The following is a 27,210-nucleotide window of genomic DNA, read 5'->3' as shown; positions in this document are numbered from 1 at the left end:
AGGATTCAGAATGCCCCGTTAAGTCGTAGGAGAGCCATATGATGTGGTGGGATCCGTCAGTAAACTCGTTCTACAAAATGGTAGGGTTGAGAGAGTAGAGAATGACTTTATTATAATATTTGCTTGTAACCTATGTATCCAGTACTTGACATAAAATGTAGAAACAAACTGTAGTATTGTTATTCCTGTCAACATGATCTGAGCAAGCTGAGAGATTCACAGTCTGTAAAGTGGAATCCTAATCAGTAGAGACATACAAATATAACCAGATGCAATACTAGACGATCATAAGGTTTAATATGTATGTCAGTATATTAGACTCAAAATTCTAGCATGCTATCGTCTAATTTCTAATTTCTATTCATGTAATTTCTAACTTCTATTCATGTAGAATATTTGCGGTTTAGCTTATATTTGAAATAGTATTTCAATTTGCAAACCATGTCACGTTCGATGTTGTTTTCAATTTCAACACTCCGCCAAACCATTCAACTTGACAAAGAGCGAGTCGTTGGTATCAACATAATGGTCCCGATCACACGGTGGCGACCCCAAATGACGTCATAATGATGGTTGCTAAGTAGAAGTATCAAAATTCTAAATTTGTTTGACTTTCATGCGTAACATGTAAAGCGACAACAAAGTAGACATTTTTCGTCTTAAATAGAAATAAGATGAAACAGAATTAAAATTTACACTGAGCAAAAAAAGAAGTTGGATTATACATTGTCTTAATTTAGAAATTACATGAATAGAAGTTAAAAATTAGGACGATAGCATGTTAGAATTTTGAGTCTAATATACTGCCATAAATATGTAGCATAGGAGAGAGTATGTGTCACACATTGGAGGTGAGGAGTAGTTGGGTATGGGCTTTACAGCGACTTCTAGAACTGCATTGACTACATGTTTGATTTGGTTGCCGAACTGCATAGTGCTACATGTAGTATGTCGTCATTTAGTTTTAAATGTACATGTTTCCGTTAAGATATTAATATACTCAAGCTTTGTCAGCATATTTCATTTTATCATTATGTCGAGATGTTGGCAAAATATCGCCAGGCGCTATGTCAAAATATATTACATCGAAATGAAATATGTTGGCAAAGCACATTGAAAATGAAATGACTCTGTACATCGTAGCGCGTTAATACTCGCCATAATTGTGTCTTCGGTGGTAAATTGATCGCAACGATTACAATATGTTGACATATTATCTAAGTATCTGTGGCGCTATTGACCCTTATACGCTTCCATACAAAAGTATTTACACGTATCATTATGATGTTCATTTCATGTGATAACAGCTTTTAATGAAAATCAGCGCCAATCATAATATAATAACACGGTGATTAACGTTATATTTTCTGCACCAAGTGGTATAATAATGAAGACAGACATACGCCACACAGTGTGCTGTGGGGGAAATGTGTCCCGGATAGGGAGAGAGAGAGAAATGGGGTTTAACGTCCACTCGACACAAACTAGGCCATCTCGGGACCAACATATGGTTTAATTTTATTTCAATAATTCGCTTGCGCGTAGGAGTCTTTAGCAGTGGGAGGAAACCGGGGGACCCGGAGAAAACCCACGATGTTGGACAGGCGACCCTACTCCTTGTCACGTACAACCGGGGACTCGAAACTACGGGAGTTGACTCAATGACAGAACTTATGATACACAGTGCCGGACTGGGCCCACCTGTCACGGACAGGTGGGCCTAAGCTCATTAAAATAGTGGGCCTAAGCCTATAAAGAAAAAAGAAAAAGAGAAAAAGGAAAAGAGAAAGAAGGGGGGGGGGGAAGAAAGAAGGAAGGAAAGGACATGACACAGGACAGGAGAAAGAAAATATAGGAAAAAATGACTGACAAACAACACAATAAAAAAAGTGTACTACAAGGAAAGAACTTTATGAGTTTGACCTCATTATACCGAGAACCGTGTAATTCATCTTTTGTTTTTGACATTGAAGAGAATTCTTAAATTCATCTAATTGTATCAGGAAATCAAAAATTTGCCTTGTTCTGCTTTGGTCTGAAATGCTTGGAAAATGGGTTTGCGGTTGTCAGCTTTCTATTCATGTAATTTCTAACTTCTATTCGTGTAGAATATTTGCGGTTTAGCTCGCGCGCCCGTGACACGCCTGTCGGCGCGTACTTGTGTGGTCCTTGGTCAATGACCTGGCATGGTGGGCCTTCGGCTCACCAGTCCGGCACTGATGATACAGCGCGCACATGGTAACCATTCGGCCCTCCACCCCCCCCCCCCCTTCCCGGATAGTTGCACATGGCCTACTCTTTATCTAAAATTTTACTTGTCACGTATTCTTTTACGTCCAAGCCAATGTATACGGGCCTCAGTTTCCATACAATCCGAACGACTAGACACTATCCTAGTTCCCCGTACTGCACCACAGAAAAGAGAAAGCTCTCAGAAAAATTCTCGGCCAATAAAGATTACCTCGTAACCATAGCGTTTGCGAAAAATGATTACCTCATGACCATAATGTTTAAGAATAAAGATAACCACGCCATTTCCGATGAAAAGTTACCGCTTAACCACAGTGTTTACAAATAAAAATTACCACTTAACAACATTGTTTCCGAAGAAAGATTACCGCTTAACCACAGAGTCTACTAATAAAGATTACCGCTTAACCACAGTGTTTACGAATAAAGATTTCCACTTAACCACAGTGTTTACGAATAAAGATTGCCGCTTAACTTTAACTCATTACCTCATATAAACATTATTTATGGTATTGCATTATCCAAGCCCTAACCACGGGATAATCTTTATTAGGATTACCATAACCCTAACCTAAGCCTTCCATGGTTACGAATAATATCTTATTTATTAATAATAAAATCAATGTGATGAAATCTACTATACCTGCTGAAACTCTCGAACTGTACTCTGATTATAAAACATAATATCTTTTATTATGGTGGTAACATACTTATTTCTATCTATATATATATAACTTGACTTAACAGTTATGATAAAGATGTAACAGTCTATTGATGTTTATCTGTAGGTATATATATATCCTGTATCTATCTGTTTACCATATCAACATACTTTAACAACTGTAAATATATCTCTATACTGTGGCGGATCACTTCCAGCACTACACAAGTAGTACCAATACTGAATTGAAATGGATAGAGAGAAACGGGGTTTAACGTCCACTGGACACAGATTAGATCATTTCTGGACTAACACACGGTCTTTAGCTGTGTGAGGAAACCTGGTGACCAAGAGGAAAAGAAAACCCAGGAGGTTGGAAATGAAATGAAATGAAATGGGGTTTAACGTCCCACAGTTCTGTTCAGAATGGGCTAATGAAGATGGGCATATACCATATAGAGTGCTATGTTGGAATTTTTCCCGGACAGCGGCGCTGTGGCCTACTCTTATATCGAATCCCAAATGCACGCCAATGTGTACACGGGACCTCGGTTTTTCGTCCCATCCGAACGACCAGACAGCTGTCCTTTTCACCCCCCCCCCCTCTGTCCTGCACCACTGACAAGGGGAAACCCCTGCGGAAAATAAACGATGAACTTTCTCGGCCAACATCGAGAGCGAACCCGCAACCTCCAGGGTAGCGAGCCAGTGTCTTACTCACAGGGTCATCGTGGCTCCCCCACGAGGTTGGACAGGCAACCCTACTCCGTGTCACCCATTTAAATGGGGTTTAAGATTACGATTTGAAATTTTTAAGTTATATGTTTAAAATGTATTACAATAAAGCCTTAAAATAGATGGTATCTATAAACAGTCCTACCCTGTTAAAGAATAATCCTATTAATACTATAATTCACTATTGCCAGTTGAGAAATTGGCAAAATTATCATTTTCAACTTTAAATTCAAACGTTTGAAGATAGCTATTCCGTGGGGGTAATAGGAAAACAAGGGAGGTAATTGTGTTATTATTTCCGGTGTCAATGAATTTTAAGTGTGGGAAATAATGCCTATGATCGTATAATAGTGAGTTGACAACCTATTGAGCAAAAGATATAGAAATAATTATTTTTGACTTTCTTAGAAAATATTAAATTCTCGCTTTAGGGTACTACTTTTCTGCACCGGGTTAGTCTCATATGAGTGAAATGTATCTCTGACTCCGGAACCAAGGCCTACTCTTATTCCGAATTTCAATTGTCACTGGGTTTTTTACGTGCACGCCAACATGTGCATGAGACATGTTTTTTTTTTATCCCATCCTAACGACTCGACGCTGTTCATTGCCATGTCCTACACTGATATGCCACAATATAAACATGAAATCATAGTTGGTGCCAGATCTGTCAGTAGAAGTAACCATATCGTAAATTGTGCACAGAATCTGTCTCAACCTGTAGCCATGACGTTGGACAAATACTTCTTACGTGACATTTTGCGATTGGGTGTATTAAATGAAAATTTATATACACGACACGGGAATTCTAATTGAAACGTGTATAAATAGATATATTGTGTATTTGAGGCCAGAAATGGGCAACGTTTATGACGATAACACTTTGTCAATGGAATTTTGAATGAATAGACCAATTAGTGTATAGATGCAGGGAGCAACGGTGGCTAAGTGGCTCGCTAACCTGAACTTTTCTCTGCCAAAGCAGGGATCGAACACAGGATCTCCAGGTTAAAGAGCCAACGCCTTACTCACTGAGCCATCTTGGCTACCAGGTATAATATTAGAGTAAAGTTATTGAACTGGTCAATCTAATCAAAATACAGATCTATATTCGTTTCGTTTTTTTATACTTTCGATGGCCTATACTACATGAATATCTGACCGGTTGTAGCGATAGGTCGCGTCAGAGGTCATACGAGCGGCTTTTGACCCTATGACGTCAGACATTTGATTAACCAATCAGCATTGATGTTACTAGTAGATTATCCACAGTTCCGCGCAAAACACGACTAAAACTCGCCGTAACAGACGGTGTCATTGGCTAATGTCTCACACCATTCAGAACACGCCAATGATAACAACTCTTCCAGATCCTAGTGTAGTAAAGACAAGTAAAACGAAATAGGATCTGTGTTTTAAACAGATTGTCAACTGGTTAATTTGCTCCACCCCCACCTTTGCTTTCAAACGCCCAAGTTAAACTAGGTTATTTTTAAAAAAACAACAAAAAAACAGTTCAACTTGCGCGTTTGAAGGGACTATTAGTCTTGCGGATCGACCAATGAGTAACACGTTAATAGAGAACTTGCTGACAGATCGCGTATTAGAAATGTAGAAAGAAGATGGATGTCACTGTCAGTTGTACTTTTATAGAACTAACTCCCAACACATCTCAACACCGTTTATCAACTAACACGCTAACACCAACAGATAATAAACACATCTATCAAACATCTTCGTTAAACAGATATAAACACATTCATCAACATCTTTGTTATACATATCAACACATTCATCAATCATCTTCGATAAACAGATATAAACACATTCATCAAAAAGATACAAACACATTCATCAAGAAGATATAAATACATTCATCTAATATCTTCGTTGAACAGATATAAACACAACCACCAAACATCTTCGTTAAACAGTCAGCCCTTATACAACAGAAAAACAACCATCTGCGTTAAACAATCACACCCATTTCGACAGCCAGTCATCTTCGTGAAACGGTCGCTACCCTAAATACATAATTATTCAAATAACAGAGAAAGACTTTCATCGAAATTGAAATGGTTTAATTTTAAAGTACGTCTGTCTTCTGTGGATCCTTATTGTGGTTTAACTACCCAATACCATATGATGTCTTCTCAATCTGATTAAAATACAGATCTATATTTCGTTCCTTTTTTATATATATTTTCGATAGCCTACACTACATGAAAATCTGGCCAAATGTTTTGGGAGATCGCGTTAGAAGTCATACGAGCCTCTTTTGACCCTATGATGTCAGACATTCGATTAGCCAATCAGCATTGATGTTTCTAGTGGATAACCCGCAGTTCCGTGCACCTTACGCCAAAAGCTCACCACCGTAACAGACCGTTTCATTGACTAATCCCTCACCTCAACCAAAACGCGGGTTATATAGCAACTCTTCCAGATCCTAGTGTAGTAAAGACAAGTAAGACGAAAGTTTGAACTATAACACGCGAAACGAAATAGGATTGATGTATTCTAACAGTGGCATTGCTTGCTTCGTGCTAATTGAAAGTTTTCTAATAAAATGATGTTATTTTCTTTGCCACCCCATTATGGGGATATGGAGGAACCCAAAGAAGCTCAAAGCCTGGAGCAGTGGTTTTTTTTGCAAACGGCACACATTGGAACACATGAAAAAATAGTGGCACACCTGGCTAAATATATATGAAAAATATTTGGATTTTGCAAAATAAAAACATGTCAAGTCATAGACGGCACACAGCCGTAGACACAGACTTGTCATAGGCACATAGGATGACTCAAACTAACTATGAACTTACTCTATTGCAGTGTTTCGAATTTCATCAGTCAAACAGTTGACTTTCTTAGTGAGAAACTGTCTTATTAGAGTGCCGTTCAAAATTTCGTAGCACACTTTGGAAGGTGTCACGGAACACGTGTGCCGCGGCAAACTAGTTCAGAATCACTGGTCTAGAGGAATACGGTAATGCGTTTAATAAAAGATGCGTGGGCTCAGGACCAATGTACTTCTTCAAGATCAGGGAGCTTTAACGCTATTTTTAAAGACTTTGTGAAGCCTGTTAAGTTAAGGTACTTTAACGTATATACACTTCGGATCAGAATAAACCTGCATTCTTTCTGACGTCTTAATCTCTTGCAAAAACATGTTGCTTCACAGCTTCGGGTCTCTCTGGCATGGCCGTTTCTGTGAACTCCACCGAGAAGATTATCGGATAATAAGAAAATCCCTTTCTTCTGAGAATAATAGGTCGTTGACTCGTTTAAAGTAATTCTATTACGTTTGTACTAGAAAACGTGAGTACTCCGTGTAGAGGACGATCTTCTCTCCACACTGTGTGATTTAAATTATGAAACTCTCGCCTATAGATGCAATAAAACACGGTGGTTTAAATGGGTGTTGGCACATTACAACGTTGTTTGCAATATTGCCTGGGTAGAAGCGGATGTTTTATAACCCTATTTCACAATTTTACAACTGTGTTTGGCGATGTAGTTTGCTATGTAGATAGAAGCTGCATGGTGTTGTTTGCTGTCAATGCCTCGTATATAACTTCGAAACACATTACTCAAGAAAAAAGAATCCAAGGCTTGCGAAAAAAGATGGGTACTTGTAGCTATTCCGATCGAAGCACATTCTCCACTAGCGATTTGCCAGCGTGTACGAAGCTCAGGATCTTGTTAAACATATTTCTTTATTTAATTTTATTTATTTGTTTTTTTAATTTTTCAATGTAGCCACGGCGGTTCAGTGCTCATTAAGGCACTGATTCACTATCTAGATGATCCGAGGTTTGATTACGGTATTGGCCTAGAAAGTTTCCCGGGTTTTTCGACTTGTTTTCGCCTTGTCATTGGTGCAGGTCGAAATGAAATGAAATGAAATGGGGTTTAACGTCCTACTGTTCTGCTCCTAACCTGGGCTAATGAAGACGGGCATACGCCATACAGTGTGCTATGGTAAATTTTGCCCGGACAGCGGCACTACGGTCTACTCTTATATCGAATTCCAACTGCCAAGGGATCTTTTAAGTGCACGCCAATGTGTACACGGGACCTCGGCCAATGAAGGGATCGAACACCCGACCTCCAGGCTAGCGAGCTAGCGTCTTACTCAGTTAGCCACGTGATCCCCCGGTGCATGTCGAACATGGGACAGTGTCTTAATTGTTGGCAGAATTCGGGTAGGCGGAGACGCCACTGTCCGGTCAACATTTGCCTTATAAGCCCACTTCAGTCATTGTGCTGCAGAAACGTAGGCCATTTAACCCCATTTCCTTACAATTTTTAAGACTTGGAAAATTTCATGAAGGAGGCAGTGGGAACATTTCAAGATTTGATTTTATCAGTTTAAATCGTGTCTTCATATTGATTAAATAAGGATTCAATTGTTCAGTTCTCATCTAATGTAGCTATTTCTCACTCAAGTGCTCTAAAATCTTATTTAATTGAATTCAATTTACACCTTCATACACTTATATAGAACATAATTGGTTAAGAAGAGGCTACAGCAAGTTGTAAAATCGATAGTTTTCCGGACTCTTTTTTTAAAACAAAATCCGGTGTTATCTGACCCAGATAACACGTCCCTTAGTTATGTAATCTATTTTCGAAATATGTCCTTGAAAGTGTTATGAAACTCTGCTTTAACGACCATCTTGGACTGGTACGATTTCACTTTCGAGTAGCTTATCCCTGCGGTATATCCCATGTTCCAGCCTGGCAGAGTGACCTTCACCTTTCTAACAGTAGCTTATCTCAGTGGTATGTCCTGATCACAGCCTAGGAAAACATCCTTAATATAAATGAACATCTATTTGATATTTGCTGTTTATTTGTAAGCAATGTATGTGTAGTTTGTTTCTAGTTTACAAGTTTGTCTTATCGGTTGTGTTTGCATGTCGTGCGGTTGTCCTATTAGCTACAAATGGGCGAATGCTTTAATTAAAATAATATCAGTTTTTGATTGAATCCGAGTCATAAATCCTACTAGATTGTTTGTGCTGATTATTCTATGTTTTCTTTCGAGGTAAGGTTGTGTTGTCTATAAAGCCTAATGCACACGTCAGCGAATTTTTCTCTTGGTCTTAGCTGATCATGTCTTAACCGACTTGAAGGCGTGGTCATTTTGTAAGATCACATGCTAATTCATCAAACAAAATAAATTTGATCCATTTGAGATTGCTTACTGTCCCATACACAGCGAATGGTCGACATGAGATTATTTGCTGTCCCATACACAGCGAATGGTCGACATGAGGTTATTTGCTGTCCCATGCACAGCTAATGGTCCACATGAGATTTTTTGCTGTTCCATACACAGCTAATGGTCCAGATGAGATTTTTTGCTGTCCTATACACAGCTAATAGTCCACGTGAAAGATTTTGCTGTCCCATACACAGCGAATAGTCAACATTAGATTTTGTTTGCGGTCCCATACACAGCGAATGGGGCACCATTCTCAGTTAGACAAACAATTCTTTATCGCTGATTATCAAACATTTTGGATATTTTGTCCGCTTGTTGGTGTCCGGACAAACGTCGATATCCGTCGCCGTCGCAATGATAAACACACGTGCGATTTTTTTTGGTTGGCAATATGGGGGTAATTAATAATCTGTTATTAATTGTCAAAGAAAATCACCGGCGTGTGCTAGGCTTTATTAGCTATCGCGGTGTCAGACCTTCACACAGTCAAGCTGCGATTCAAAGACAATATATTGCGTCTGTTCATTAAGCGTCTATGTTTAGAAATTCTGGCTAGTTGACCAGAAGCTAATTGGCACAGGAGGCAAATCTTGTCTGCATGTTAATATTATATAATTGCGAATGTAAATAAACTTCATGATGAAATATAATCCAATTAGTACCCTATACGATTGTTCTCTAAACCTAATTACGAAATTGTAAGGCATAGATTTCTTTGGCGCAAATAATTGCTTTCGGTCATTTTCGTAATCAAGAGAACCTACTGGCCTTTTAACGCTGGTATGTAGTATTGTTGCGATGTGCTATACACAGACGTAATCATGATTGCATAAATGATCCATCCACAAGGAACGATTATCTACGGTTTATGGATATTCAGTTTGGATTAAAGATGCATTATGCAAAGGCTAAATCTGCTTTTCGGCTTCAAATGTTATATAAACTATTAAATGGACATTTATTCATATGACAAGCCCATGATTAACTCTCAAGGTCATCGGATGAACGCGATGTTGAATGGTTTAGAACACTTTTGCCGTTTGATAATTTACCTTTAATGTGGATAATCTAGAGTTTGTTTATTACACTTTTATCGTAGGATTCCGGACTATCTTGTCAAAACTTTAACCACTCTTAACTTTGCTCAGAATAAAGTAATTTGACTGAAATTCGTATGTCATTATCGGTCTTTGAACTATTATAGCAAGAACGGCCAACCCTTTATCTACATCTTACATAATGCATCTGTAAATAAAATAAATATTATGAATTATACTGTTTAAAGTTTAACTGGAACACTGTCATTCACTAGATAGGGTTAGGGAATGAACCAGTTATTTTCCTGAAAGGTAGAGAATGTGCCTGTGTGACCGAAAAGTGGAAGGTAATGATTGAGTCTGTGAGTTTGTCTGAGAGTGAAAATGTAATTTAGTCTCTATGCATGAGACCCCAATATTAGACAGAAGAGTTACTGGCGAAGGCTGTGTGACCCCAACAGTAGAGTTGGGCGGCCAATAAAATTATAGAACAGGTGAGAGAAAACAAATAAGATGAAAGAGAAGGGGAGTAAAGATGTTTTCGGTTGAGTGAGATAGTCCCCCTGTTTTACAGTTGTATGGGAGAACCAGTGGGTTTCACAGATGGGTAAGGGAATCAGTGGTTTTCACAGAGGAGTCAGGAACTAGGTCATTTCGGGACTAACACATGGTTCAGTTTTATTTCGATAATTCGGTTGCATGTAGGGGTCTTTAGCAGGTGGGGGGGGGGTGCAAGGACCCGGAAAAAAGCCACGAGGCTGAACAGGCGACCCTACTCCTTGTCACGTACAACAGAGGAATTTGAACCACGCCAGTTGACTCAATGACAGACTTTATGATACAGTGCGCACGTGCTAACCATTCGGCCATCCAACACCCCCACAGAGGAGTGAGAGGACAATTGCGTGTAAGAGATGTGTGAGAGAATCAATGGGTTTTACAGATGAGTGAGTTAACCAACGGGTTACACAGATGAATGAGAGAACTATTGGTTTCATGGATGTGTGAGAGAACCAATGACTATTTCAGATAGGTGTGTGTGGGGGGGGGGGGGGGTCCAGTTGGTTTCACAGAGGGGTGATGTGAGAACCAGTAGGTTTCACAGATGTGTAAGAGAACCAGTGGGTTTCACAGACGAGTGAGAGAACCAATGATTTTCCCAGTTAAGTGAAATAACCAATGGCTTTTCCATATGACCGAGAGAACAATTGGGGTTCAAAGTTAACTGGGCCAACCAGTGGGTTTCATTGATGGCTGGGAGAACCGATGGGTTTTCCAGGTAAGTGAGAGAATTAGGTTCCAGGGTTAACCGTGAGAGATGACCAGTGGGTTTTGTCTCCAGAAGTGTGGGTTTTATGAAAGATAAGTTGAATTAGGAGCACATCTTAATGGTTATAATTTTTTTGATTCTAGCTCTTGATATTGGTATTAATTGGAATCAATAATAATGGCCTTAAGGTGATGTAGACATTTTCCTCGTTAGGACGTATAACATCTTCATAAATACATTTTAAAGGTACGATATTACACTGACGAATCTTTAATTCCAGTTGCGATAAGCAAGACGATAAGGCTGTAGCCCTGAGCTACGAATTACCAATGGGCGGTCAATGCCTGCCTGTCTCTGTGACATATATTCACATTTTTGTTTTTAAAGTACGTGTTCTAAAAATTTTGTACGTATTATAATGGGATCCCAATACTTAAAGATATGTTCCTCGGATGTTAATCAGGTCAACGACTCATACCTGTAAGTATATTGTCCCCCTGACATTGGCGCTACGGCCTACTCATATTTCAGTTTCCGTCTGAACAAGTAACAAAACCATGTACCCTTTCTCTCTGCTGGGTCCTAGTTATACTCCTTGATAAGAAGATGTTATAATTAACAACTGTGTATAAAATACAATTGGCGATGAAATTAATGGGATTTAACGTCCTACTGTTCTGCTCCTACTGGGCCAATGAGGGAAATTTTGCCTTGACAGTGGCGCTACGGCATATTCTTATGCCGATTTCCAACTGTCAACTGTTATTTTATGTGCACGTCAATGAGTGCACGGCACCTCGGTTTTTCGCCCAATTCGAACGACTATACGTTGTTTCTTGCCCGGCCCCTGACAAGGGGAAATCATCCGGTAAATTCAGATGAACTTTCTTGGCCAATGCAGGGATCGAACTCGGGACCTCCAGGTTAGCGAGCCAACGTCCTAGTCACTGAGCCACCATGGCTTCTTCACGAATACCACTAATTATTTAACTGTATTATATAAGATCTCATACTGTTAAAGAATCTAAACCTCTAACGCAATATTTAAAATTAAAAGCACGAATTAGAAATCAATATTGGTCCATTTCAATCAGTATTAATGTTATCTTGCCTGGACAATATGGTATCCTAATATCCAATATCTAAAACACAATGAACATTTTATAATCAGTACATCATTAGTCAAGTGTAATAATCAAAGAAAACGTGTAGAATGGATTAAACAGACGTAAACAACTGTCGTTCAATATGGACTGTTAACGTATTTCATCGAACATAATTGATTAGAAATTACAATCGATTTCTTTAAAAATAAAATATAAATCACTTTTATATATACATTCATATTACATAGATGTTAGCTGTTAGACCCATGTTCGTCTATTGTAACGTTCCAAAGAATGGAGCCATACGCCCTTTAAATATAATGAAGATTTTAATTTAACCAAGAAACCAATAATGATCAAATAATGTGTGTTGTTAAAGATAATTCCTTGACGAAGGATTCAATTGCCTCTATCTTGTTAATAACCTATCACGCATATGTATATTATGATCTGAATTGTAAATAAAGCCCTGTTCCGTTCTAAACAGCTAACATTATGCTTGTTTTATAGACATGTCCACATCAATCGAACATTTTTATTATATAAAGATAGTTATGAACCTGGAGAAACTCGTATAGATTGACCAACTACAACCAATTATAGTATTTTATATAAACTAATTGGGTTGGACAAATATAATTCTTATTGAGTTTATTACACAAACCTTGGTCTTCGTCGCTTATATAGAGTTTCCTACCAAAAATAGCTGACATATATTTGATTATTTAGGGTAACAGATTAAATTGCCAGCAGCACTTATATCATTCACGGTGCCGTTAGCAATAATAATCATATCATTAACTGGATGTGGGACATCGATAAGCGTGCGTGACCTCAGGGGTTGGGGAGGGGGTGTTATTCACGATGTAGAATTAGCAGCCATGGTTGTACCAATAACTGATTCTAGAATGGAGAGTGATATGACGAGGGGCATGTCCGGGGAGGGGTGTGAGGAGTCTTTCGCGTATCGAGGAGCGTGTCTACTGCGGGTAGGGTGGGTGGGAGTAAAGAGAAAGGAAACCCTAATAGGAAATGTTAAATCTCTATTGGTAACGATTCACACCGATCAAATATTAAAACATTCAACAAATATATCTGAAAGGGAAATTATGTAATTATATTTGTTTAAAATATAAATTGTATTTATAATTGAAACAAGAATATATTACAAGAATAAAAGCCGGTCAAAGTCTATTACATGTGCATAATAATACACCTCCGTAATGACCATTAGGAGTATTTATAAACCTGTAATGGTAAATCTCATTGATCTTTGGGGTATATTCCCTGCCAAGCGGCTTTGAATATATACAGGGGAATATGAGGTTATTCTTCTGAAAGTTTGTCTTTAAACCTGTAACAGGTTATTCTTACAGGGTAGGGTTCTTATCCCATAAAATAAGATGATATGAGGTTTTCTCTTACGGGAATTCTGGGATATTCTCATTTTGGGTACATGTAAAGATAAGCGGTTTATAAGCAAGATAAAGTCCTCGACTTCGGTTATGCTGGGGAAGAAAGACTTCAGAAAAAAAAACTCGGGTTATTTTCTTCAGTCTTTCTTTCCCCGGCATAACCTCAATCTCGTGCTTTATCCTACACATAAAGACTCTGAACGCCCCGTCTCTTCTACCATGGACTTATAATAAATAACACTACTTTGTAAAGACCCTTAAGAGTGAATTCAGAAATCCAGAATCTGAACTCGCCGACTCTCCCAACTGTATGCATTACGTGTAGGATAAAGGACGAGACCTAGGTTATGCTGGGGAAAGAAAGACTGAAGAAAACAACCCAAGAAAAGAAAAATCGATGTTTTTTTTGCTTCAGTCTTTCTTCCCCAGCATAACTGAAGTCGAGGACTTTATCTTGCTTATAAACCGTCTATGTTTACATGTACGCAAAATGAGAATATCCCAGAATTCCCATAAGAAAAACCTTATATCATGTTTTCTTATGGGGACAAAAACCTACCCTGGAAGAATAACCTGTTACAGGTTTAAAGAAAAAACTTTCAGAAGAATAACCCCAAATTCCCCTGTATATATCCAAAGCCGCCCCGACTTTCAGACCTCAAGTTATTCCGGGCATAAAATATACCCCAAAGATCAAAGAGATTTACCGTTACAGGTTTATAAGGTTGTATAGCACAGGCAATGCGTAGGTGAATGGGGGCAAAGGGTGGGGGGGGGGAGAATTGATATGGTAACGAGATGCATTTTTGGTACCCGTATGTATTAAGTTCTGTTGTGTATTGATTTTCTGTTTTTATTATGACGTCAACATGAGTAAATTGAGTCCGGTAAAATATAAATCACGGAACAGAAGACAAAAAGAAAAACGTAATGACTTTTCTGCAAGATTTCTGGTTTCTTCCCACTGTTAAAGCGGTCGGTATTTAAGTCAATTACTAATAATAATGAATTACCATAAATGCCTTATAGCGTTGAGTGGACTTTTAACGCCATTTCCGACCTCATTTTTTGATTGACCAATCTTTCTACAATGGTAACAAGAGGTCCTAAACAAAATTTTTGTAATGATATTTTGATGGTTTGAGCCATATTAGCAGTGACATAGTTATCGGTCAATGTTCGGTCTAAATAGAACGACAAGATCTGATGCTATCACCCAATCTTCGTATTATGTATAAGCTTTTAGTCATTACCAGGCTTCCTTGTTCGTACGGACTCATTCTGTTTGATCAGCTTGTCTTAGATTGTCACAGACAAATGAACTCTTCCGACAGACATTCGCTATAAGATAGACTTAATGAAGCAACTGAACTAGATTCCTTAGTAAGGTTGTTCTGTTTGAGCGCGCGTTTCGTTAATTGGTTAGAAACACTTCATTTACTCAACAGAAATCGATAGGACTTAATGAATGGTAGAATATCTAATTTGATTCTTGAAGTCATTCAATCTTTTTGTATTACCAAGTATTTGTAGCAATAGATACGACGGCGGTACGGACTATACGAGTCTTGGAAGTCTTTAAACTCTATTCTTTTTTTACTAACAAAGGATATAAAGCTAACGTCCTTACCGTTCAACTACCGCCAGATTTCTTAGAGAAGGGGGTGACTTCACAGTACGAGTGGAATGTGCTTTCTCTTTTGAACACTATTATAAAGCGAAGCCGTTTAAAGTTCAAGAATGATCAGGAATAATACGAATGGAATGGGGCTTACGGTAATTTGTACGGTTACGTGGGAATATGATGGAGGAGAATTTTGCCCGGACAGCGGAATTTCTATTTCCGTCTATACCTCTTTGATTTCCAACTCTCAAAGCTTTTTTTTGCGTGTTTACGAATGAACCTACAGGTTTTTTATGTTTTGTTTTTTTACGTTTTTGTCCTTTCTGAACGACTAGGCAGACAATCCTTGTTTTTCAGATTTAATGAACTGCAGTGGTCCTAACAATATTAATACCAAGGTTAAAGCTAATCTCATCTACGTCTAATTCTGTATTATCAAAGGTTGGAAGTTTAAGCGGAAAATAATCAGATCTTCTTCTCGGTAATCACCATGCTAATGAGTATTCAATTTTCTAAGAAGACGGTAATCTGTCAATGAGCTGCAAGAGAAAATTAGTGGTGGTTCTTCTTAAACTTCAGACACTCTGGCATATTTTCCGAGGTCTCGTTTTTCGTTTGAGCCTTTCTTTATTTTGTATTATGCTGGCATCGAGTTATATATTAAAGAGATGGCTGGTGTACCTCCCCCGTGTCAGTGGTGGGGTGGGGTGGGGTCTTGCAAGGGAACAACGTATAGTCATAGGGTGGCGTGCGCATAACAAAAATGACAGTTGGAATTCGATATAAGAGTAGGCCATAGCGCGGCTGCCCGGGTCAAATTCCCCCTCATACTCTGTATGACGTTAGTCCGTCTTCATTGGCCTGATCGTGATCGGTGCCGAAAAGTAAGACGTTAAACCCCATTTTCTTTCATTTTTTAAGACTACTGGCATCCAGTTCTTGACAAGATGGCGCCATAACCCAGTTTCAGTGTCCTATTTAAGATGACTCGAATTGTGGTCACGGAAACAATTCTCGGTAATGTGTCTGAATCATTGAGGAAGTAATTAAGTGAATATTCAGAGGGTCGTAGAGATTTAAAACACTGGCCTTCTCTTTTGAACACGAATTAAGAGAAGCCGTTTAAAGTTCAAGAAAGGTCAGGAATTATACGAGGCATTGAGATAGCGAGCATTAATGAATGAAAAAACATGAGATGGGTCGATGTTTTCAAAGGAACCATTTCCAGTCAGATCCATCCAGTCCAATCAAATACATCGTAATTACGAAAACCCGGTTAATTTGGAGAGTCCATCCAACACGGAAACAATCAGACGACCCACTTATTGAGTAACAGTGCGGTTGGATGTTCAACTCTAACTTATTCTGCTGGGGGAGAGGGGTAATACGTCAATTCCAGTCAGATGCTTCTGGTCAAATCTATTACTACGTAATTACGAAACTGGACAAATCGACCCAAGCCGGAATAAAACATTAAAAAAAAACAACATTGCGCAACCGTGCAATCGGGTGTTCATCTTTATTTTTTAAAATGTCCAACTACACCACGTCACAACCTGGGCCCTTTTCATTTCTGTTTTGTTAAAACTACTGTCCATGACAAAGTATCTCAGAGGTCAAGCCAACTGAAGACTTTATAAGATGGCACAAAATTAAATGGCCTTAACGTCCAACTTTTCTGTGCATACTGGACATAATGAGGACAGACGTACGCGATATAGTAGGCTATGGGGGAAATCATGCTCGGACAGCCTATACAAGTATTTAGATATGTCAGGAGAACTTCAACATGCGGCAGGTGGTATAAACCACAGGCGTTTGTGACGTGTAAAATATTTCAAAAATAACATTAAGCTATGACTAAGTATAGTGTCTAAAGTCTGTTACGTCCATGTTCGCAAGCGAGTTTTCAAATTTCTGAAATAATTCCCACGTTACAGGCGCCTGTGGTATAAACTGGACCTCGGTGTTTCCTCCAATCGGAACAACTAGAAGCTTTTCTTTGCGTCTCTTAAAGGACAATATTGGTGCCAGTCATTATCACATATGTGATAGAACTGGTTAAACACGTTCCAAATATTATTTTTTCACAGAGATCATTGCTACGATAGATAAGTAATCAATGTTTCAACAATAGGAAGTGACGAACGCAAAAGGAAAACATGAGTCATCCCTCTATAAAACTGGCTGAAGTGACGCGTGATAACAGATACATGGGCGAATTTCTGCTAACTAAAAATTCGTTCGAAGATCAAAAGTTGTTATATGAGACTGTAAGAGTATATCTGACAATTCAAAAAAGTAATTGAATGTTATTAGATAAGAGAACACGAGAAAAATAGAAACAGTCCGTACATTCACGGGTGTTTATTCATTCTATACTTATAAAAAAAAAATTGGTAATGCACGGTCTTTTTCTATTTTTCTTTCATGTTCTCTTATCTAGTGACAGTCAATTTTGTTTGAATTGTCAGATATCCTTTCACAGTCTCATACAACAACTTTTGGTCTTCGAAGGAATTATTAGTGAGCAGAAATTCGCCCATGTATCTGTTATCACCCGTCACTTCAGCCAGTTTTATAGAGGGATAACTCGTGTTTTCCTTTTGCGTTCGTCACTTCCTATTGTTGAAACATTGATTACTCATCTATCTTAGCAATGATCTCTGTGAAAAAATAATATTTGGAACGTGTTTAACCAGTTCTATCACATATGTGATAATGACTGGCACCAATATTGTCCTTTAACGACACAAACACACACTGGCCACAATATCAATATTTGTGTGATTTACAGGATGAAAAGGGACTGGTTGTGAATTATTACACCTGGAAATCATATACTCGCACTGGCCACAATTTTAATCTTTGTGTGATTTATTGGATGAAACGGGACTGGTCGTGTATTGTTACACCTGAAGATCATATACAAAGTCAATAAAATATAAAATACTTATTATTAAAATCAAATAACAATCATCGTAACACAAGGTACAATTTTATGGATACACAATTACTAAATTTAATACTAAGCGATGTTTCGACGAGGATACTAAGCGACGTTTCGACGAGGATACTCTCGTCTTTTAGTATCCTCGTGGAAACGTCGCTTAGTATTAAATTTAGTAATTGTGTATCCATAAAATTGTACCTTGTGTTAATATGTTCAATTACTAAATGTCAATCAAATAACAATCATCGTACTTCAACAACTAACATGCTGTGTTTCCAGGAGGTCCCGGCGTGGGTTGAGAAAGTTACTTGAGATTTTTTAGTATGGCTTCCTCTTGTCAGAGGTGTAGGACCGAGGGCCTTGCAAGGAACAGCGTCTAAACGTGCGGATGGGACCAAAAACATAGACCCCGTTTACACTTGCTCGGAAAAGAACCCTTGATATTTGAAATGCGAATTAAAAGTAGGCCGTAGCACTGTTGTCCGGGAACAATTTCCTTATAGTACAGTTGGTTAAGACGTTAAATCATATTTTATTTTATTTTTTTCATTTGCGTTTCCTTTTTATTTTTAGTGTTGCATTAAAGATGCCTTTTCACGCACAATCTATGTGATTCGGTATTGGAAATGAAATGGGGTTTAACTTTTCTGCTCCGACTGGGCTAATGAAGATGGACATATGCCATGCAGTATGCTATGAGGGAAAATTTGTCTAGACAGCGATGCTACGGCCTACTCTTATATCGAATTCCATCTGCCAAGGGATCTTTTGCATGGACGCTAATGTGTTCACGGGACCTCGGATTTTCGTCCATCCGAAGAGCTATACGCTGTCCCTTGCCAGGCCGTCCGTCCTGCATCACTGACGGAGAAGGGGGGGGGGGGCACGCCAGAAAATCTAGAACACAGAATCACCAGGTAAGCGAGCCAACTTCTTACTCTGAGCCAGTGATCTATTGGACTAAAAATTATTCAAACTCATTTTAAGCGCAATGTACTACCCAAAGCCGGAAAATTATAGTTTACGCAGCCTTGTCACGTGACTTGATTATTTTGAGAGCGGGTCCATTTTTCGCTTGTACTGGTAGTTTACTCGCTTTCCATTTACCATAATTATCGAAGCCTAAGTAAATTATTGGATTATCCTCTGCCAACTTATCTTTCCGACGTTAAATCGTAAAATCTGCTGTGCGTTTAACTTTCAAGTTTAGGAAGGTAATGCTGTACGTTGAGCAAAAGCGAAATATATAAATTTAGCTGTAGATATAATAAGTTTTTGATCAGTTGACGACATCAAAGAGACAAATTTATAGATATTTGGACTAGTATAATACTTAGATGGTAAATACAATTTTCTTAAGGCATTATATGCAGAACAAATTAACAAAAAATGGTATTCATCTTCCAACGTCTTCAGTGTACAATATTTACATAATCTCTCTTTCCTGGGTGTATTTAAATATCTGCTAGTTTCTATGCAGAGCGCATGCGACGAGCATCTAAATTTACTGAGGGCTACTCTAAACTTCAGTTTGAGGTCATCAATGCATAGATAAAATTTAAATAGAGGTAAATCTGTGAACGAATTATATGTGCTTAACTTAGATGAAGCAAAACGTGAAGAATTCCATTCTTGGATAGATTGATCAAACAGTTTAGCTTTTAAAACTTTAAAATAAGGAAGATTAGAATCTTGATTCGTCCAGTAAAAGGAACAGCCAAGATTATCCAGTAAACTTTTAACATTGAACACCCATGTTTTATTACTGTATTTCCTGTCCAAATCCGAAACCCGTGAGTGGTTGTAAACAATATATTTTAAACTACTGTTATCTGATAAAACATTTATCCAATATTTTAATATACAATTTAGTCAGGAGTAATATTGAGTTGTTCTTCCAAGCTCTCCATACACCGAAGCACTATGCGTAGAGGATTTTAAAAGTAATGTCCGTTTACAGAACTGTAGCACACTGATCCGCAGTGAATATTCGCTTGGCCGCTTCAATCACTGCTAAGGATGACATTGATGCGACTTAATGACTACAAAATATTAACTTTTTTCTTTCGACAAATTAAATTCTGAAACATTTTTTTTTAGTATTAGAAAAATAAATAAAGGTGTTTGAAGTATATTTTGATAACAAATATTCCATATTTAGCGTAAATAGGTACAGAAAATAGTACGCGGAGGCGTAAAATGGGTAAAACGATATAATTTTGCCCGTACCAGTTCATATTACTACGTTCGATGTAAACAACGCACGTGTGGCCATCAATTTGACGTTTTTCTGTTTGTTTACTCTGAATTCTTTCAGAAGTACATTTTTACCGTCTAATCTGATTGACCTGCTCGTGTTTGTTTTAAAACAACAAAAACAAGCCACAGAAGTAATCTTTTTTGGCGTTATCGATGCCATCTTGCTTTGTTGGTAAACATTGTGATGTGACGTCACCCTTAGAACTACAGCGGTCTGACCTTTTAAAGGTCAGTCATCTTGGACAGAGATAAAAGACGGATGTCGCATTAGGTCTGTAAAACAGATTGGAACTGTAGGTGTAGTTTTTCAATGTCTGGAGAACTATGGAAGCCCCAACTCGCACAAGCATAATTAAGAATTGATCCTATATAAGAGTCAAATAGATAAAATTGCTGTTTTACATTAAGATTTACTTTGTTAAGAACATTATATAATTGATACAGGGCTTTAGATGCTTTAGATGCAATAGATTTCTGACATTTGTTAAAATTACCATTGTACTGAGATTGTCCAAATTGCACAGAGCGATTGTCAAATCAGTGTTCAGGGGACAATAAGATTAAAGGGAGACAATTCCACTGTACATGTGGGCTGAGACCAGTATATTTTTATTTTTAAAATACCTTAATGCATGCAGGCCAGAACTTGGATTTTCGATACTCGGGTAGGTTTATGATTAATTTGAGTGTGATATAATATAAAAATAAATGTATTTATGTTCGTGGTAAGAAGAACAATGCCTATGGCAAATACATTTATTTTCTTGTTAAGAGTAACAATGTCCAATAGACCATTGTTAACAAGTTTTACCATGGGCAGTGATGGATTAACCATTAAACAAAATAGGCACGTGGTAAGTTGCATCATGGGAATGAGGGCACAGCAGAATGTCTGCTTTGTTACATTCAAAAACTAATTAAGACCATTTAATTAGTTTTCATTGGTTTTGTCTTACTACTGTTACCTGTTTTATAGCAATAAATAAACCCCCAGAAAACCCCTAACCACGTGCTTGACTGGTTGTTTACGCTTTAATACTGTTTATGGTTTGAAGTATATAGGCTATATATTGGGGCAACAAAATCGTTTAAGTTCTTAGGGCCACTGTGTGTCTTAACCCGGCCCTGACGATGGAGTATGTTTAAAATACTTGAATCTAATTCTCTTCAGAACACCCACATTCATTTGTATGTTTCATATCGAAAAATGCTTTAGCTGCATTAGATCCTCTCTGAAATAGATACAATACATACTAGTGATCTATCATAGAATAAACTAGTCTTGCAGAACAATTGACTATGATTTAGTAATGTAGGCCTAATTGACTATAAAAACCAATTAACTATACATAGAGTGAACTATATAGGATAAAATAGTCTCGTGGAACAATTAACTGTGATTAAGTAATGTAGGCCTAATCAATTATAAAAAAAACAATCCATGTCAATCTTGTCAAATGTAGCTTCATATACAAGATAAAATACGATAAAATGGATGTTCCTTAATATATTCCGGATAAAACGGGGTGCTACGAATATATGCTAGAGATATATTAAAATCCATGTCATTCTTGTCATATGTAGCTTCAACTATGGGATAAAATCGATGTTTCATTCTATAATCCAGATAAAACGGGGTGTTACGAATATATGCTGGGTCTATATTCAAATAAGTTTTTGCAACCATTATGACAGTAAAGGATCCGGGTAATATTAAACGTGAAATACTTTACCTGCTCCAGAAATTCTTTATCTGCATCTTCAAGTTCAAAATCTAACGTACCAACATAGCTTGTATTTATAGCTATTGTTCTATCAATATCCCTTGGCTAAAATACAAAACACATTATACAAACAAATAAACCATCTGATGTAATGAATACAATGTAGACCCCAACTTCTAATTTTACCAGAATTTGTAAAATTATCATGTTATGCAGTACCATAGGAACAAAAGTCAAAACGTCTTAACTTTCCTAACACAAATGAAGCAAAACAGGCATACAATAGAATTCTATACACACATATTCTTGGCTATAACGATAGGAATGTGAGTAATTTTGACTTTGCAAGTATCGTAACAACAGAAATGTGTCTGTGGTCGTATTTGATTGTCACGAATTCAGATATTGATTCTCTTTCTAAGTTCTCTTTCCAGATTCATTTTCTAGATTCATTTTCAAGATTATCTTCCTAGCTTCATTTTCAAGATTTTCTTTTCAGATTTACTTTCTAGATTCGTCACAAACAATCAGTTTTACGAATCAGGATTTGATTTAAGACATGCGCTGTTGGTAACTTGCAAATAACCACCATTTTGAATCCGAGAATTCAACGCACCCCGGCGGATTCACCGGTTTGTGTATTTGGATTCGGATTTGATGTAAGCCTATGCCAATATGTATTGATGTGTCGATGCCAATAGCGGGTTCAGGTGGGTGACCAAGGCCTCGGCCTCCCCAACTTGCACAAGGACCCTTTTCAATCATGAACGAAGCATTTGCTAAACTAATTCCAGGAAAAGGTCAAACTAGTGAGATTTTGTTTGGTAAGAGAGAGAATAGTTCGAACAAGATTTAGCCTCGTGTATCACACATAGTCAAAAGTAAATTAAAGTTCACATAACTGATCATTTTCTACTTACGTCAATGCCCCCCCCCCCACCCATAAAGCCGTAACCAAAGTCCAGATTAGCTTTGCTGCTAGTTGACTGTGCTGTGCTTTCTGGGTGTCAATTCGCATGGTATGTTCACAAAGCTGTTACCAAGTAAAACACCTACCTGTAGATTTATCAGTTGAGCATTTTGTATAAGGGCTCCGATTAATGACGAAACGAATGTTTTCAGATCGGTGATATTTTTTCTGTCGAATCCCATGTATTTATGGCTTGAATATGCCCCTTTCCATTCAATAAAACCTAACAGTTCTCTAAACTGAACCTGTGGCATGGAAAAAAAGAAAATCGGGGAAATATATGAAAATCTCTGTCATATACCCATTTGAAAAGTGTTATTTTAGTTACTATATTCTATACGAGGGAAATATTGTTGGTATCTTAAAATATTAGAAACGTTTGTCTTCCATAAAAGTTTCCTGGTTCATCTTAAATTATTGACGGGAACCCCACTGTCTCTCTTTTTTTCAATTTTCAAGTGGACCTCTGTTTGCGTCCAGTCCGAAAGACCAGGCGCCTTTTCTTATTACTGATCTCTTCGTCCTCGGCCACTTATAACAATAGTTAATTAAGATGGGACTGGGAATTCCCGAGAAGTTTGATTGACCAGCCCCTTGGTCGGTGATATTTTTTCTGTCGAATCCAATGTATTTCTGGCCTGAATATACCCCTTTCCATTCAATAAAACCTAACAGTTCTCTAAACTGAACCTGTGGCATGGAAAAAAAGAAAATCGAGGAAATATATGAAAATCTCTGTCATTTACCCATTTGAAAAGTGTTATTTTAGTTACTATATTCTATACGAGGGAAATATTGTTGGTATCTTAAAATATTAGAAACGTTTGTCTTCCATAAAAGTTTCCTGGTTCATCTTAAATTATTGACGGGAACCCCACTGTCTCTCTTTTTTTCAATTTTCAAGTGGACCTCTGTTTGCGTCCAGTCCGAAAGACCAGGCGCCTTTTCTTATTACTGATCTCTTCGTCCTCGGCCACTTATAACAATAGTTAATTAAGATGGGACTGGGAATTCCCGAGAAGTTTGATTGACCAGCCCCTTGGTCACTGAGTCACCTTGGTTCCCTAATGTATACTAGAAATAAAGTATGTATTTACCGTTCCATCATTGTTCTGGTCAAGCTTGCTGAAAAACTCTTCAAACGTCAGACCTTCAAACAGAGCATCTCTTTGTTCTTGTGTAAAACGTTTCTTTTATTGATATTCAATGAAAACAAAAGATTAAAAATGAACAAAATATCGCTGTTTGTATCATATATTTCTAGGTTAAAATTAGGAGTGGTTCCAATCAATTAGGGATAAATGGCGCTCGGCAAATTTACCTGACCAAACAGTCCACTACATGACCACAAAATCCTATTCCTAAACTACTGAGATGAAAGGAAAATTTATGATATAAAATCGGCACTTCAAGAATATTTTAAATTCTAAAACAATTGTGCATTTTTAAAGTTACAAAATAAAATGAAATGTAGTTTAAACGCCCTACTGTTCTACAGAAGGATTGGGCTAATGAAGACGGGCGTACACAAGGAGCTATGCCGAATGTCTCAGACAGCGGCGCTACGACCTACTCTTATTTCGATTACAGATGTCGATGGTTCTTTTACGTAAACACCAATGTGTACACGGGACATCCAAACGGGACTGGACAGATCCTGTGTCTTGCACCACTGACAAGGAGAAACAACACTTACTAAGCCACCGCGGCTCCTACACGTAGATTGTGTCAAATAGCTGACAAAACGATACCGGGAGCGAATTCGAGACACCCCCCCCCCGGTTATCGATCCAGCGTCTTACTTACTAAGCCACCGCGGCTCCTACAACATACACGTAGATTGTGTCAAATAGCTGACAAACCACTCACATCTTCAAATATAATTTTCACCGCCTCTTTGCTCAACGTAGATTCTGACAGCTGTTCTTGGCATACCTAAATAAAATAAAACTCTATAATAACTGCACATAATGATTGTTAGTCTGAAGTTGGAGACTCGATTACCCCACTTTGGCTTTTGAAACTTTGTGAACCATCTCCCAAAAACGTTAAATCAGACCTTATGAATATCATGCTTATGTCACTGTATTGTGTGTGTTTGTATCAAAATCCGGTCCACGTCACTACACTGTGTGTGTGTATTCGTATCAAAATCATACCCGTGTGATTAAAGCAACTACAAGTTCTTACTTTAAAAAATACTTCTACTGATGAACGGAGTTTATCATACTGTTCAATTTCTTCAGATTTATGACGACTTTTGTCCCTAAAAAATATAAATTACCTTGTCAGTAAATAATAATGGGCTGTCACGTTGTAATAATGAACTGTCGTAAATATTAATGAACCGCTGCCGATGTTAGTAGGTATATTAATAGAGACCAGCTTCCCCATTGAAGAGTAATAATGAACCCTCATCTTCCCAATAAAAGTAATAATGGACCTTCACCTTCCCAATAAAAGTAATAATGGACCTTCACCTTCCCAATAAAAGTAATAATGGACCTTCACCTTCCCAATAAAAGTAATAATGGACCTTGGCCTTCCCAACAAAAGTAATAATGGACCTTCTTCTTCTCATATGCAAATACTAGGTCCGCCAACAATTAGTAATGAATTAAATTACAAGAAATGGCCTAACCAATTAGGTTGTTTTTTTGGGTTTTGTTTTTTTATTTCTTTCATTGGGGATCAGGGATCATATCACAGTTGTCTAAAACTGACCCTAGCCACTTCGAGAATCATTTACAATAAGAGACAGTCTCCCTACCTTTCGCAATATAATTTGGTACTTTTTCCAGGTCTCTCTGGTTTTAAACACAACGCCCTTTTATTGAAGCAGTCCTTCATCCACTGATTGTCAGTCTCCGAATACTGAAAAATTGTGAAACATCTTCTGAATTATCAAAACTTTGTACCAAGTGCCTTATTCACGTAAACATAAAATAGTAGTACAAATTAAGCTGCATTCTAAAAATATTTTTTGTTCAGTTCAGACCACAGAATATAAGTCATGATTAGAGAGAAAGAGAGAAATGGGGTTTAACGTCCACTCGACACAAACTAGGTCATTTCGGGACTAACATATGGTTTTTAATTTTATTTCAATAATTCGCTCGCGCGTAGGGGTCTTTAGCAGTGGGAGGAAACCGGAGGACCCGGAGAAAACCCACGAGGTTGGACAGGCGACCCCACTCCTTGTCACGTACAACCGGGGATTCGAAACCACGCAGTCGACTCAATGACAAAGCTTATGATACAACCAGAATCAAATGCAATATTTTGCCAGTACTTACCTTGTTTTATGATACAGCGCGCTCACGCTAACCATTCAGCCATCCAACCCCCCAGTCATGATTAGACTTGGGACATCATCAAAATAGTAATTAGGAAACATTAAGGAAATACCCTAGCATGTCAGATAAATAAGTGTTCAGAATGACGACAATTATGTGACATTCCAAGTCAGACGACTGAAACGATTTTTCAGAATTAAACTGATAATCGCAAAAAGCTTGCTAATATCAACATATTTATTAATCCTAGTGCTATGAGGAAAATATTTTGCTCTACGGCCTGATACTTATCGAAACGTCGTGCTCTTACAATAAACTAAGTGATTTTTTCCCATAAAAACTTTGATATATTAATGTGTTTCCCGATCGCTAAATGCCACTCAAGGATTGTAAGAAAAATAATGGATTTAACACTTTACATGTCAGAGGGTTTTTTATACTTACTAAAACAATTCCCAATGTCTTAGGATTAAATTCTTTAAATCGGTTATTTTGTTCATAATGTTTAGCAATATCACTTAAAGATTTAATTCTATTAAAGAAGCTATTCCCTTTAGCCATTGATAAAAACCAGCCTAAAACAAAATAAAAACAGTCAATTATATCAACACCCAAAAACAGTCAAATGTATTAACAAAGAAAACGGGCATATCAACAACCAAAATACAGTCAAATAT

The 27,210-nt window shown here is 37.7% G+C and overlaps 2 protein-coding genes across 2 annotated transcripts in view; both read right to left on the bottom strand.

Annotated features, from left to right (window-relative positions):
* The window catches only part of LOC126831918 (ankyrin repeat domain-containing protein 24), a 118,696-nt gene extending 115,699 nt beyond the window's left edge, over positions 1-2,997 (bottom strand). Inside the window, exon 1 of the mRNA XM_050562592.2 lies at positions 2,894-2,997. The gene's annotated coding sequence lies outside the window, so the exon portion shown is untranslated. The remainder of the gene's footprint in view (positions 1-2,893) is intronic.
* LOC126832665 (uncharacterized) overlaps positions 1-27,210 on the bottom strand; it is a 65,846-nt gene that overhangs the window by 1,328 nt on the left and 37,308 nt on the right. The window contains exons 9-14 of the mRNA XM_050563528.2: positions 26,978-27,108; positions 26,008-26,111; positions 25,428-25,503; positions 25,107-25,172; positions 24,335-24,427; positions 23,825-23,927 (exon numbers count right to left, since the gene is read on the bottom strand). Coding sequence (XP_050419485.1) covers positions 23,825-23,927; positions 24,335-24,427; positions 25,107-25,172; positions 25,428-25,503; positions 26,008-26,111; positions 26,978-27,108 — 573 coding nt within the window. The remainder of the gene's footprint in view (positions 1-23,824; positions 23,928-24,334; positions 24,428-25,106; positions 25,173-25,427; positions 25,504-26,007; positions 26,112-26,977; positions 27,109-27,210) is intronic.

The sequence above is a fragment of the Patella vulgata genome, chromosome 9 (assembly GCF_932274485.2).
Source record: "Patella vulgata chromosome 9, xgPatVulg1.2, whole genome shotgun sequence".
Taxonomy (NCBI): domain Eukaryota; kingdom Metazoa; phylum Mollusca; class Gastropoda; family Patellidae; genus Patella; species Patella vulgata.
The sequence above is the reverse complement of the archived record's forward strand: the minus strand, read 5'-3'. Positions and strand labels throughout refer to the sequence as shown.